Consider the following 12,878-nt stretch of genomic DNA (forward strand, 5'->3'; position numbering starts at 1 on the left):
GTAACGAGTTAAGCTGGAAAGGGTATAACTGCCTGATACAACTCGGCTACAAGGATTGAGTCAGCGATTGTTACCGTCGGGTACCAGGCGCAACGCGCGGCAGTATCACCTTCAGGTGAGTACGTTGATTTGCGAGTTCATGCTGAGAGGCAAAGTTGACTCGCGCTGTCTCAACATGTAGCCGGTGAGTCCGACTTTCATGATGAAGCAGAGAATTACAAGTGCGGACACGATGCAATGATACGGGCTCGCCGTCCCTTAAGGTTGTCTACACGATAACAAGATGGCGGGCAGTGAAAATTCTAAAGACAACAGCCAATCAGATCAAAGGGATTGATGACGTCAGGTTTTTGAAAAAAAGATCCCCCATTTATTGGGGTTTTGATAACAGTGGATTTTACTACACAAAGAGAGAATCTAGAAATCAGCACATCAAGAGAATTAGCAAATATTAACTTTTTATTTTTAAAAGTTCAAACGAAATCAAAAACTTCTTGAATATTGCCGCTTATCGGAAATAAACTCACAGTTTGGTGCCTTAGTTGGTGCCTGACTCCTTCGTCAGTCAAAAAATCTGTAAATCTGCCCCACCAAATAAAAATTCACCCCGCCTTGCCTCTCAGAAGCCTTGAAGGACTGTACGTGCATTATTCAACCGGGAACTGGAACCGCCACACTCATTGTTATTTGCTTGGCTGGTTTTTCTTGTCGGTCAACTTGACTTTTTCCATCTCTCCTCTCTTCCTTCTTTCTTCATCGAACATTCATTTTCCAAACCATCACCAAATATACCCCCTTGGTTTGGACTTGATTTCTTAGACAGACAGTTTATTCACCCCGCCGTCAGTCTCCGTTCTTTCAACCCCGCGGTCTTTTTTTCTTCATACACACAGACTCGTCATCATGGCTCCCTCTTCTTCCAAGGAGAAGCGTCTCGCTAAGAAGGCTGCCGAGGGCAAGCTCAAGGGCAAGAAGGGTGCCAAGAAGAACGAAGAGCCCGAGCTCGATGCCAACGGCAACCCCATCCAAGACGATGCCCCCGCGACTTCAGGCGAGAAGCTTGACGAGGTGAAGCGTCTTGCCGACCAGATGGATAAGCACGGTATCTCTGACCGTGTCACCACCGGTGTCCTCGCTTCTACCCAGACCAGCAAGGACGTCAAGATCACAAGTACTTCCCTGGTTTTCCATGGTCGTGTCCTTATCACCGATTCCACCCTCGAGCTCTCGTACGGTCGACGATACGGTCTCCTCGGTGAGAACGGTTGCGGAAAGTCTACTTTCCTCAAGGCTATCGCCGCCCGCGAGTACCCTATCCCCGAGCATCTCGACATCTACCTTCTTAACGAGGGTGCTCCCCCCAGTGACTTGGGTGCCCTTGAGTGGGTTGTCCGAGAGGCTGAGCTGGAGCTGGAGCGTCTCGACCACCAGGCTGAGAAGCTCCTCGAGGATGAGGGCCCTGAGAGCCCTGTTCTCCTCGATCTCTACGAGGCAAGTTTCCCGCAACATTTTGATACAAGTACTCAACTAACATCCCACAGCACATGGACAAGCTTGATCCCTCAACCTTTGCTACCCGTGCTTCCCTGATCCTGACAGGTCTGGGTTTCAACAAGAAGACCATCCACAAGAAGACCAAGGACATGTCTGGTGGTTGGCGTATGCGAGTCGCCCTTGCCAAGGCCCTCTTCGTCAAGCCCTCTGTTCTGCTTCTCGATGACCCTACTGCCCATTTGGATTTGGAGGCTTGTGTGTGGCTCGAGGAGTACCTCAAGAAGTGGGAGCGAACTCTGGTTCTCGTCTCCCACTCTATGGATTTCCTGAACGGTGTATGCTCCAGCATGATCGATATGCGTGGTAAGCAGCTCATCTACTACGGTGGTAACTACGACTCGTACAGCAAGACGCGATCCGAGAACGAGACCAACCAGATGAAGGCCTACCAGAAGCAACAGGACGAAATTGTTCACATCAAGAAGTTCATTGCTAGCGCTGGTACCTACGCCAACTTGGTGCGACAGGCCAAGTCCCGACAGAAGATTCTTGACAAGATGGAGGCCGATGGTTTTATCCAGCCTGTCGAGCAGGACCGTGTCTTCTCTTTCCGTTTCGCCGATGTTGACAAGCTTCCTCCCCCTGTCCTATCTTTTGACAATGTCACTTTCTCCTACTCTGGTAACCCCGAGGACGACCTGTACCGCAACCTTGACCTCGGTTTTGATATGGACTCCCGAACTGCCCTTGTCGGACCCAACGGTGTCGGCAAGTCCACTCTGCTACGTCTCATGACCGGCAAGCTTTCTCCCACCGGTGGTGTCGTCACCCGACACACCCACTTGAAGCTCGGTCTCTACTCCCAACACAGTGCTGAGCAGCTTGATCTGACAAAGTCGGCTCTTGACTTCGTCCGTGACAAGTACAGCTCCAAGTCTCAGGACTACCAGTACTGGCGCCAGCAGCTTGGCAAGTACGGTCTCAGTGGTGATTCCCAGACTGCCTTGATGGGTACTCTGTCTGAGGGTCAGAAGAGTCGTATCGTCTTCGCTCTGCTTGCCATTGAGAGCCCCAACATGTTGCTTCTTGACGAGCCTACCAACGGTCTGGATATCCCTACCATTGACAGTTTGGCAGACGCCATCAACGCTTTCAGCGGAGGTGTTATCGTCGTGTCCCACGACTTCCGGTAAGCACCCTTCAATGAAATGATACAATGATATATGACTAACGATGTACAGACTGCTCGACAAGATTGCCAAGCAGATTCTTGTTTGCGAGAACCAGACCATCCGCACATGGGATGGCCCTATCTCTGAATACAAGAACTACCTCCGAAAGAAGATGATCAGCGCTGGTGCCGTCTAAGGCAACAACAAAAGTGTTTTACGACGATGTTTTGATTTTTTTTGGCACGAATGCATGAAAGGAAATTAACTATAGAGGATATTTATCCACAAAAGTTGATGAGTGCCATTGGCATCATGTGGTTATTTTCATGGGATATGAGCGGCGGGTGGCAAGACCATCAGGATACGGATATTTGATACCTGCCTTGCGATGGGAAATGAAACGGCCACGACGACGCTACAGGACGCATGGGCATGGCCTCAGTAGAGAGGCCCGGAAGCGTTCATGAAGATGTGGAAATGTTCACGATAGATTTTCTTTTTTACTTTGGGTCCGGCTCTTGAAGCCTTTAGTAGTACGAATAAATGGGATTTCCATTAAAACAATTGATGCTGGCTGAAAACGTGACTGCCTACACCATGAATAGATGAATCGAATGCTGGCAATGCTTTCTTTGACCTTTGTGAGGCTGTCGGTAATGTCGATTTTGATGCATTCCATACTCGTTGGTATAATAAAGTGCCTAAGAAATGAGCTTCAGCCTTGTAGTTCTTGCATAACACAGAATGCAACAAACGGTATATCTAGGTAGACAATGATTATTATTGTCAACACTTCCAATGACCTAGAGTAATGCCAACAACGTGTTTATACCAGCAAGATAATGTATATTCCTCTGACCTCTGGTTACCCTAGACAGAATGACAACATGTCAATTAACGATCTTCGGGAACTATCCCCCGCTGCCGGTGACTGGGGAGATGGCCAAAAACTGGTTAACGCTAAATGTATTAGCTTCGAGTCAGACCCACATGGCGCGGGACCAACGGGACAAGACAGGACAGGGGCAGACTGTCTGAACCAAAAAAGTTGACGTGAAAAAGAGACGAGACTGACACGCACCAAATCGAGGCGAGACGAGTCGAGTCGAGATCGGATCGTGTACATGTGTGCCTTCGCGTGCGCCTTGATTTACAATTTCCCATCTACAGTTACACCTGTCGAATACTATGAGGTTTTAAATACAGTGCATCGGAGCATATGTCAACATGAACTAATCAACACCGACTTGATATGAGTAAACGCTCCTTCAACACTGAGCCTATCGCCAATTCCTTTTTAGGGAATCGTGCTTTGAAACAGTTGGTGTGATACACAAATGAAAAAACTTGGCCTGGATTGCTTCACTGTCAACTGCAGTTTGTTGCGTCTGTGATTCCCATCTTAGTGGTTATAATTTAGTCCACCCAAGCCCCTAGATACCCGTGCGTGCAGCTTTGTAAATGACTATCACAGCGTCTGCATATGCTTCTTGTCTCTCCTCCATGCTCTCATCTGGATGGGCTGGATTGCGTTAATTCTCCACACCACCACCGTCGTCATGGCTCATCAGGCAAGATTTTTGTCCTGATCAAAGTCAACATGATGGGTTTCAATGATAAAATACATATCTGACCTGTTTGTATCATCACTTGAAATCTTATACTCGCATTGTGCCTGAGAAGTAGGTACTTACCGTTAGCTGGGCTGGGCTGCCAGTTACTCCATCACCACCACCTCAGCCTGGTTCAACCCGTCGTCTGGAACAAACTCCACTCCACTTTGTTCCCCGGGCCATCCTTCGACTTTCTCACCATTCATTCCCATTGTTGTCCTATTATCCGTTCCCCCACTGCCTCTCTCTCTACTCTGTCCATTGGCTCGTTTCTTCTACCTGTACAATAATATCCCGTAGCCACAAACACCCCGTCTCCAATCCCCTTCCCCATATCGACTGCCGCTTGCATCGCCGTATCCCAGTTGAGCGCCACGCTACGTCCAACACCTCCACACCAAAACACTTTGCCCCCCAGCCAGGGCTTCCTCGTTCGAGTTGCCGTGTATTTGGGCTCAACTTGGAACCAACATTGTCGCGATCCATCTACATCGGTCATCGTTCTCATTCCCCTCGTCAGTCGCAGTTCGCTGCATCACCGGTCGCGACTTGCGAATCGCATCGCATCGCATCACATCCAGTTCAGATTACACAAAGCCTCGCGTGCGCATCGCGAATCTCTGACTGATCGACTGCGCATCTTTGTCACGGAGAAATAACCCTCGCACATCGAATCCTACCCCCCAATCGTCGCAGCGCTGTCTTGTCGAGCACATGGGTTCTCGAATTTGATTGCCAACGGCCGCCCGACTTATAACATATTCCCTGCTCTCTCGGGTGTTTAGCTTTGTTCTGTTCTGCCAACCCAGGCGCTAGACCATCAATCATCATGGATCAGAACGGCTATAACTCCTCGGTGCTGCAGCGGCCACCGCGTAGAGGGGACGACGGAGGCGAAGAGGACCGAGACTCTCGTCCTCATCACCACCATCGTCACCACCACCATCATCATCACCACCGTCGCGACGGCGATTTACCTGCAGGAGCTGTAGCTGGAGAAACGGCGACAGCCTCATCGAATGCAGGCGGCGCGAATGCGCATCAGCACTCCACCTTTACCCTGCGCTCACCCAAATCTGAGTACCGCCCACCTCCATTCTCTTCTCCCAACGGTCATAATCATAGTCACCACAACACCAGCACTTCAAGTGCGAACCATTCCCTTCAATCCCCGCCTCGCCCGGCGTTGCCCAATCCCTACATGTCATCGTCCACGAGCGCACCCGGTGGCCCCGTGGCCCCTTCTCTGCCACCTCCTGTAGGCATTAATTCGTCCTCATCACCTGGGTCGTCGGCTGCTGGACTTCATCAGCATCATCATCAACCCGGAGCAACAGCTCATCAACACCGAGCTGCACCTCCACCGGTATCGCCGCTGCACCCTCCTGTTGCATATTACCCTCTCGGGACGAACACGGATATTTATATACCTCCTCCTGAGCCCAAACCTGCGTCGCGAGGTTTTTATGATCCTACAACTGATACACCAAAGGAACGTCGAATTTCTGACGCGGCGACGCCTGGAGCCTCCTGGCACAACGCCAACGCCAACGCGCCCCCGGCTGGCACTCCGAAGGTAAGGGGGGCAAATCCACTTCTTTTTTGTCTTTGACTCTCGTTTCGCCCAGACTCGATTTGATTAGATTGATTGCACTTGCTGCCCTTTGATTTTCCTTTTCCTATCAACCTTTAATTCTTTCTTGATCATCGCGATCTTCAACCATCACACCCAGGCCATCAATGCCTGTTTCATTTCTTCTTGCTTGTCGAGCTTAATTTCCCTTCAAGCTGTAACCGTCACATCATCTTTTTAATTTCATCATCACGCTCCTTTACTCCATCGTGCAACCTACTCCTCCTACTCCGAATCCAAAATCGACACAATCACAAAGTTTGCTGACGTGGAGCTAACCTTTCTTTCCCCCTCAATAGAACCGTGATTCATACAACTATTCGCAAACTTCCGACCAGCACACTCCTTCGTATTACAGCGGCTCCTATACATCTCCTCGAGGTCCATCGTATAATCGCCCGCGTAGCCCTCTATCACACTCGCATCAGAACCCTCCAGCTGGATCGCTCAGCCCTCCGGGGCAACAACCTTTGTTGGCTTCTCCCAGTGTGAGACATGGTGCTACAGCCAACATGAACTCAACTACTAATGGCGCTTCTGCTATGCCGCCCTTCAAGTCGGATCTCGCGGCTGCATCACCTCCCAATCCCGTGCCTTCATCAACGGTAAGTACCCCAGAATTCACGAATGCTATTTTTGTACTAATTCCACCAAAGACCTCGAGGGCGAACCCTATGTCTTTTGATAGTATTCTCTCTAGCTCCGAACCCGCCTCAAAACCAAAAGAACCTTCTCCCATAGTTGCTAGAGAGCAAGAAATTAAGCAGGAGCGAGAGCCTAGACGTGATCGCGAACCGAAACGCGACTCGCGGGAACCAAAGCAGACAAAACGCTCATTAGAGCCCGAACCGGATAACGATACTGAAGTTGAAAAGGATGTCGAGACCGAGCCTGAACCAATCCCCAGCAGGGAAAAGGAGAAGGAGCCCGCGGCCAAGAAACGAGGAGCCCGAAAGTCAACCAAAGGTCGCGCTTCTGATATCAGGGACGCTGCAACACCGAAGAACGGCCGCAGGCTGTCAGTCAAGAAGGAATCGCCAACGCCCCGTCTGCCAGCTAAGCGACAGGCGAATGGTCAGCCCAAGCCAAAGACCTGGTCAGCAGAGATGGAGAAGAAAATCCAGAATGCCGAAACACAGATCGAAAACAGGGCCGCAAACTTGGATGCTGATGAATTCGACGAACAGCAATACAAGGAGCGAGCCCAGAAGCGACGGCGCGTGATGAGCGAACTTGATGTTGAGCATGGCCTTTCCCGACGCGACGCATTTGCGACTACCGCTAGCAAGAAGTTGGTGCTTCACGCCGAGCTAGGCAAGCGACGATACGATGATGTTTTCTACGACGAAGCGCTTCATGAGGTGCGCGAACGAGAAGTCTATGCTGAAAAGGAACGCAAGAAGGACATGCAGCGCAAGCGACGTCGTGAGAAGTCCATGGCAGTCACGATGGAGCAGAAGGAAGCAGCCCTTGCTCGTGCTGAAGCTGCCGAAGATGAGACGGAGCGTCAAAAGCATCTTCGTGATGCCGAGCGTGCCAGTAAGAAGGCGCAGCAAACGAAGCTCATCTTGCAAAAGGGCATCAAGGGGCCTGCCCGGAATCTTGAAGTCAACTTGGAGGGTGGCACCATGTCTTCATTCCAAGCTTCAGACGTTGAATCTGGAGAAGCAGGTACACCATCTGGCAAGCGGAAGGGTAAAGGCCGCAGCGGACCTCGTCTCAAGAAATCAAAAGAGCAGAAGCAAGCCGAGAAGGATTCTGCGGAGGCTGCACAGGCCGCCCTGGATGCTGGAGAGGAGTTGCCGACCAAAGAAGAGAATCGCGTTCGCATCAAGATCAAGAAAACCAAGAAGGACGTCGCCGTCGACAGTGAGAAGGACAAGGACGAAGCCGAAAAGACTGAAGAAGAGGTTGTCGAGAAGAAGACCAAGAAAAGCAAGGACAAAGACAAGGACAAGGAAAAGGTTGACGATGTCCCCGACAACGAAAAGCGATTCATGTCCAAGGGTTACAACCAAATTTACGACCAAATTTGGCGAGACATGGCCCGTAAAGACGTCAACAAGACCTTCAAACTTGCTGTGGACTCTTATGCCACCAAGGCCTCGAATCTCAAGAAAACGGCCATTCTGGCATCGAAAGAGGCCAAACGATGGCAACTGCGAACAAACAAAGGCACCAAAGATCTTCAAGCTCGCGCGAAACGTGTTATGCGTGACATGATGGGCTTTTGGAAGCGCAACGAGCGAGAGGAGCGAGACTTGCGCAAAGCTGCCGAAAAGCAAGAGATCGAAAACGCTCGCAAAGAAGAAGCCGACCGTGAAGCCGCTCGTCAAAAGAGAAAGCTTAACTTCCTTATCTCTCAGACCGAGCTATACTCCCACTTTATCGGCAAGAAGATCAAGACCGACGAGGTGGAACGAAGCACAGACAACCCCGATGTCGCCAAGGATGCCCACCAGGTCGATAGGAAGATGCTTGACATCGATGAGCCTACCGGCCCCGTTACCGGCAAGGTCACCAACTTTGAGAACCTCGATTTCGAAGAAGGTAGCGACGAAGCTCTCCGTGCTGCTGCCATGGCCAACGCCCAGAACGCCATTGCAGAGGCTCAGAAGAAGGCTCGCGACTTCAACAACCAAGGTTTGGACATGGACGATGAGGGCGAGATGAATTTCCAGAACCCTACAGGTCTTGGCGATGTCGAAATCGAGCAGCCAAAGCTCATCAACGCTCAACTCAAGGAATACCAGCTCAAGGGCCTCAACTGGCTCGTCAACTTGTACGAGCAGGGTATCAACGGTATTTTGGCAGACGAAATGGGTCTCGGAAAGACTGTCCAGTCCATTTCCGTCATGGCTTACCTCGCAGAGAAGCACGATATTTGGGGCCCCTTCCTCGTCGTTGCCCCTGCTTCAACACTTCATAACTGGCAGCAGGAGATCGCCAAGTTTGTTCCCGAGTTCAAGATTCTCCCCTACTGGGGAGGTGCGAGCGACCGAAAGGTTCTACGAAAGTTCTGGGACCGTAAACACACTACATACCGAAAGGATGCGCCTTTCCACGTGTGCATTACCTCGTACCAGTTGGTTGTCTCGGATGTGGCATACTTCCAAAAGATGCGATGGCAGTACATGATCCTGGATGAAGCCCAGGCCATCAAGAGCTCACAGAGTTCACGATGGAAGGCATTGCTCAACTTCCACTGTCGAAACAGATTGCTTCTCACCGGAACACCCATTCAGAACAACATGCAAGAACTCTGGGCTCTGCTTCATTTCATCATGCCGTCACTTTTCGATTCACACGACGAGTTCAGTGAATGGTTCTCCAAGGATATTGAGTCGCACGCACAAAGTAATACCAAGCTGAACGAAGATCAGCTGAAGCGTCTTCACATGATTCTCAAGCCCTTCATGCTTCGGCGTGTCAAGAAGCATGTGCAGAAAGAACTTGGTGACAAGATCGAGCTTGACATCTTCTGTGACCTCACCTACCGACAGCGTGCCTACTACAGCAATCTACGAAACCAGATCAATATTATGGATCTCGTTGAGAAGGCCACAATGGGCGATGAACAAGACTCTGGTACACTCATGAACTTGGTTATGCAGTTCCGAAAGGTCTGTAACCATCCTGATTTGTTTGAACGTGCCGAGGTCAACTCCCCATTTGCTTGCGCCTACTTTGCCGAGACTGCATCCTTCGTTCGCGAGGGCAATGATGTTGCTGTTGGATATTCAAGCCGAAATCTCATCGAGTACGAGCTTCCTCGTCTTGTTTGGAGGGACGGGGGTCGAATCCACAAGGCTGGCCCAGATAGTCAGGTTGCAGGCTGGAAGAACCGGACACTGAACCATCTGATGAACATTTGGAGCCCAGACAATATCCGGGACAGCAGTGAGGGGTCAACGGCATTCTCATGGCTCAGATTCGCGGATACATCTCCCAATGAAGTTTACCAGGCCACCCACCAAAGCCTGATCGTCCGAGCCGCAAAAGAGCTTCAGAAACGAGACAGACTTGGATACATGAACGTGGCTTATAGTGATACTGAGGACGCAAACTTTACTCCAGCTCATGCCCTGTTCCAGATCCGTTCTCGACAGAACCGAAAGCCTCTTGCGGAAATTACTGATGAAGGTATCTTGAGCCGGCTGATGAACGTTGCTCAAGGAGATTACGACGAATCTGGCCTCGGCCGCCTGGAACCTGCGGGTAGACCTCGGGCGTCGGCACCGCCTATCCAGGTGTCTTGCCGCAGCTGGGCAAGCGAGTTTGAACGCGGTGAAGTTCTGTTCAATGCACCAATCCGCAAGATTCTCTATGGCCCCACTGTCTTCGAGGAGAAGGCCTTGGTCGAGAAGAAGCTTCCCATGGAGCTGTGGCCCACCCGGCAGATGCTTCCCAAGCCTGATCATGAGAAGAAGGGATTCACCAACATCAGTGTTCCTTCTATGCAACGCTTTGTCACTGACAGTGGCAAGCTGGCTAAGCTTGATGAGCTTCTGTTCAAGCTCAAGAGTGAGGGTCACCGTGTCCTGCTGTACTTCCAGATGACTCGCATGATTGATATGATGGAGGAATACTTGACATACCGCAACTACAAGTACTGCCGACTAGATGGTTCGACCAAGCTTGAAGATCGACGTGATACTGTGCACGATTTCCAAACTCGTCCCGAAATTTTCATCTTCCTTTTGTCTACTCGCGCTGGTGGTCTTGGTATCAACCTTACAACTGCTGACACAGTCATCTTTTATGACTCTGATTGGAACCCGACCATTGATTCACAGGCTATGGATCGAGCCCATCGTCTTGGTCAGACTAAACAAGTCACGGTGTATCGTCTCATCACCCGTGGGACGATCGAAGAGCGCATCCGAAAGCGTGCCATGCAGAAGGAAGAAGTCCAGCGTGTCGTCATCCAAGGTGGTGGCGCAAGCGTTGACTTCTCTGGACGTCGTGCTCCTGAGAACCGCAACCGCGATATCGCTATGTGGTTGGCCGATGATGAGCAGGCTGAGATGATTGAACGCCGTGAGAAGGAGCTTCTCGAGTCAGGCGAGTTGGAGAAGCAGCAAAAGAAGAAGGGCGGCAAACGACGCAAGGCTGAAAACTCGGCCAGCCTGGATGAGATGTACCATGAAGGTGAGCAGTGCAACCCCCTATTTATCTTTCTTCAAACTAACAGTATGCAGGCGAGGGTAACTTCGACGATGGTTCAAAGGGTGTCTCTGGTACAGCCACACCAGCTACAGCAGCCACCCCTGCCGATAGTGACAGCAAAGGCAAGAAAGGCCGCAAGGGAACAAAGCGAGCCAAGACAGCAAAGCAAAGGTTGGCGATCGCGGACGGTATGATGGAATGAAGTGATAGAAAGTAAGCGGTATCTAATAGATGCGTGGAACTCGGAGCCTCAAAGGCTCATGGGGGATCAAGGGAGTTAGTTAATGGTGTATTTATTACGTTGGGATTTTCTTTGTTTAGTCATGGCGATGGACCATCAATAGGCGGAGTTGATGGCGAAAATGCCGATCAAAGATAACAAGGCAAAGCATTCTTGCGGAATGGGACGTGTACATTACTATAGATGGAGGATAACAAAGCTTGTCCCTGGAACCAGTCCACGTGGTGAAGTATTGAGTGAGGACCCAATATTGGAGGAACTACGTGAGAAGCCTGGCCTGTACATGATGTGTGTTTGTCCAGCTCACCTTTATCGAATCACTAATATCGATTATCCGGTATGGTGTAGTGGCTAACATTTCGCGCTCTCATAACCTGAGAGACCAGTACCGCGGAGCCCAGGGTTCGATTCCCTGTACCGGAGATTCTCTTTTGCTATTGTCTGGATCTCTTTTTGCTGACGAGGGAGGCTTCTTGATTGTTGTGGATGTGGTGGGCTGTATAAGCAGTGAATAATTGGGGCCCGAGCTGCTGCATGCCAGCTTTTATAAAGCACATGAGTGAGATGGGTGAACAAGTAATTCACTACAAAAGTACGGTAGATACAATTGGTCATGTTGTTGGAGGTATCTATCGATGAGTATGACTTGAGAACATTCTCGTGTTGCAATATCCAAGATCACATGTTTATTCTACAATTAATCTGTATCAGAAGCTGGAATGGAGTTGTTCATCTGTATTACTTGATTGGACAAAACCATCCAGTGTTGCTCCCTCCCCGTAACTATGCACCAGCACATCCCCCACGTCATCATCCCCTGTCAATCTTACCGTCATCCCCTTCCCTTTTCATGACCATTGTATCATACACACCATAAACCAATCTTTTACCACATCAAACCACACACTCTCTTTTCTTCTTCCTCTTCTCGAACTTCTGTATAATTGCCTTCTTCAATCAAACCAATAACAATGGCTCCAAGCGCAACGATGGACTCATGGAAAGACTTCCCAGAGGAGAAAGCATCTGGCTTTATCACCTATGCGCGTAACTCTGTTGATCGAGTTGTCCCTCCTCCTTCACGACAAAAGGCATATGACAACACTATGGCTTTTGCTTCTGCGCGACCTATTCTCTTTGTAAGTTACCCTTTCCAGCTCCTCTGCGTCAACTTCAGCTAACGACAGCAGTCTTTCATTGTGTCACAGCTTCTCCTCTCATTCCTCCCTCTTCTCATCTTTCTCACCTTCTCCCTATCAACCATTCTTTTCGCCTTGGGTGCTGCCATCGTATTTTCGCTCTTCTGGATTGGTGTTGCTCTGTTGGTCCTCGTGCCCGCTCTGCTCGTAACTTCATCTATCGCCGTGCTTGTCTGGGGCTGGGCGGTTGGCAGTTTTGTTGTTGCACGATGGTTGTATAACCACTCACCCGTTAGTGTACAGAACGGGGAGGTTGTGAAGAAGGAGAATGGCAACTAGTTTTACGCTTGCACCGTCTGGCAACTTGGCATTGGAGCTGATTGGGATCCTCATGATATGTCTGCGTTTTGGGATCCG

General features: G+C 50.2%; 3 protein-coding genes and 1 non-coding gene across 4 annotated transcripts; all 4 read left to right on the plus strand.

Moving 5' to 3' along the window:
• Nucleotides 1–903: 903 nt before the first annotated feature.
• On the plus strand, nucleotides 904–2,862 carry ARB1 (ABC transporter ATP-binding protein arb1; the record flags this gene model as incomplete). The annotated part of the gene is made up of 3 exons (XM_044846749.1): nucleotides 904–1,470; nucleotides 1,542–2,683; nucleotides 2,736–2,862. The coding sequence occupies 3 exons, from the start codon at nucleotides 904–906 to the stop codon at nucleotides 2,860–2,862; spliced, it is 1,836 nt and encodes a 611-aa protein (XP_044712665.1).
• Nucleotides 2,863–5,108: 2,246 nt separating this feature from the next.
• On the plus strand, nucleotides 5,109–11,283 carry INO80 (putative DNA helicase ino80; the record flags this gene model as incomplete). The annotated part of the gene is made up of 4 exons (XM_044846750.1): nucleotides 5,109–5,855; nucleotides 6,212–6,517; nucleotides 6,569–11,063; nucleotides 11,114–11,283. 4 exons carry the CDS (start codon nucleotides 5,109–5,111, stop codon nucleotides 11,281–11,283), a joined length of 5,718 nt encoding a protein of 1,905 aa, XP_044712666.1.
• Nucleotides 11,284–11,655: 372 nt separating this feature from the next.
• FPOAC1_002167 lies at nucleotides 11,656–11,745 on the plus strand. Its single transcript has one exon. It is a non-coding gene; the product is annotated as a tRNA-Glu (tRNA).
• Nucleotides 11,746–12,293: 548 nt separating this feature from the next.
• On the plus strand, nucleotides 12,294–12,800 carry FPOAC1_002168 (uncharacterized protein; the record flags this gene model as incomplete). The annotated part of the gene is made up of 2 exons (XM_044846751.1): nucleotides 12,294–12,461; nucleotides 12,513–12,800. The coding sequence occupies 2 exons, from the start codon at nucleotides 12,294–12,296 to the stop codon at nucleotides 12,798–12,800; spliced, it is 456 nt and encodes a 151-aa protein (XP_044712667.1).
• Between the last annotated feature and the right edge of the window lie 78 nt (nucleotides 12,801–12,878).

The sequence above is a fragment of the Fusarium poae genome, chromosome 1, assembly GCF_019609905.1.
Source record: "Fusarium poae strain DAOMC 252244 chromosome 1, whole genome shotgun sequence".
In the NCBI taxonomy this organism is placed as follows: domain Eukaryota; kingdom Fungi; phylum Ascomycota; class Sordariomycetes; order Hypocreales; family Nectriaceae; genus Fusarium; species Fusarium poae.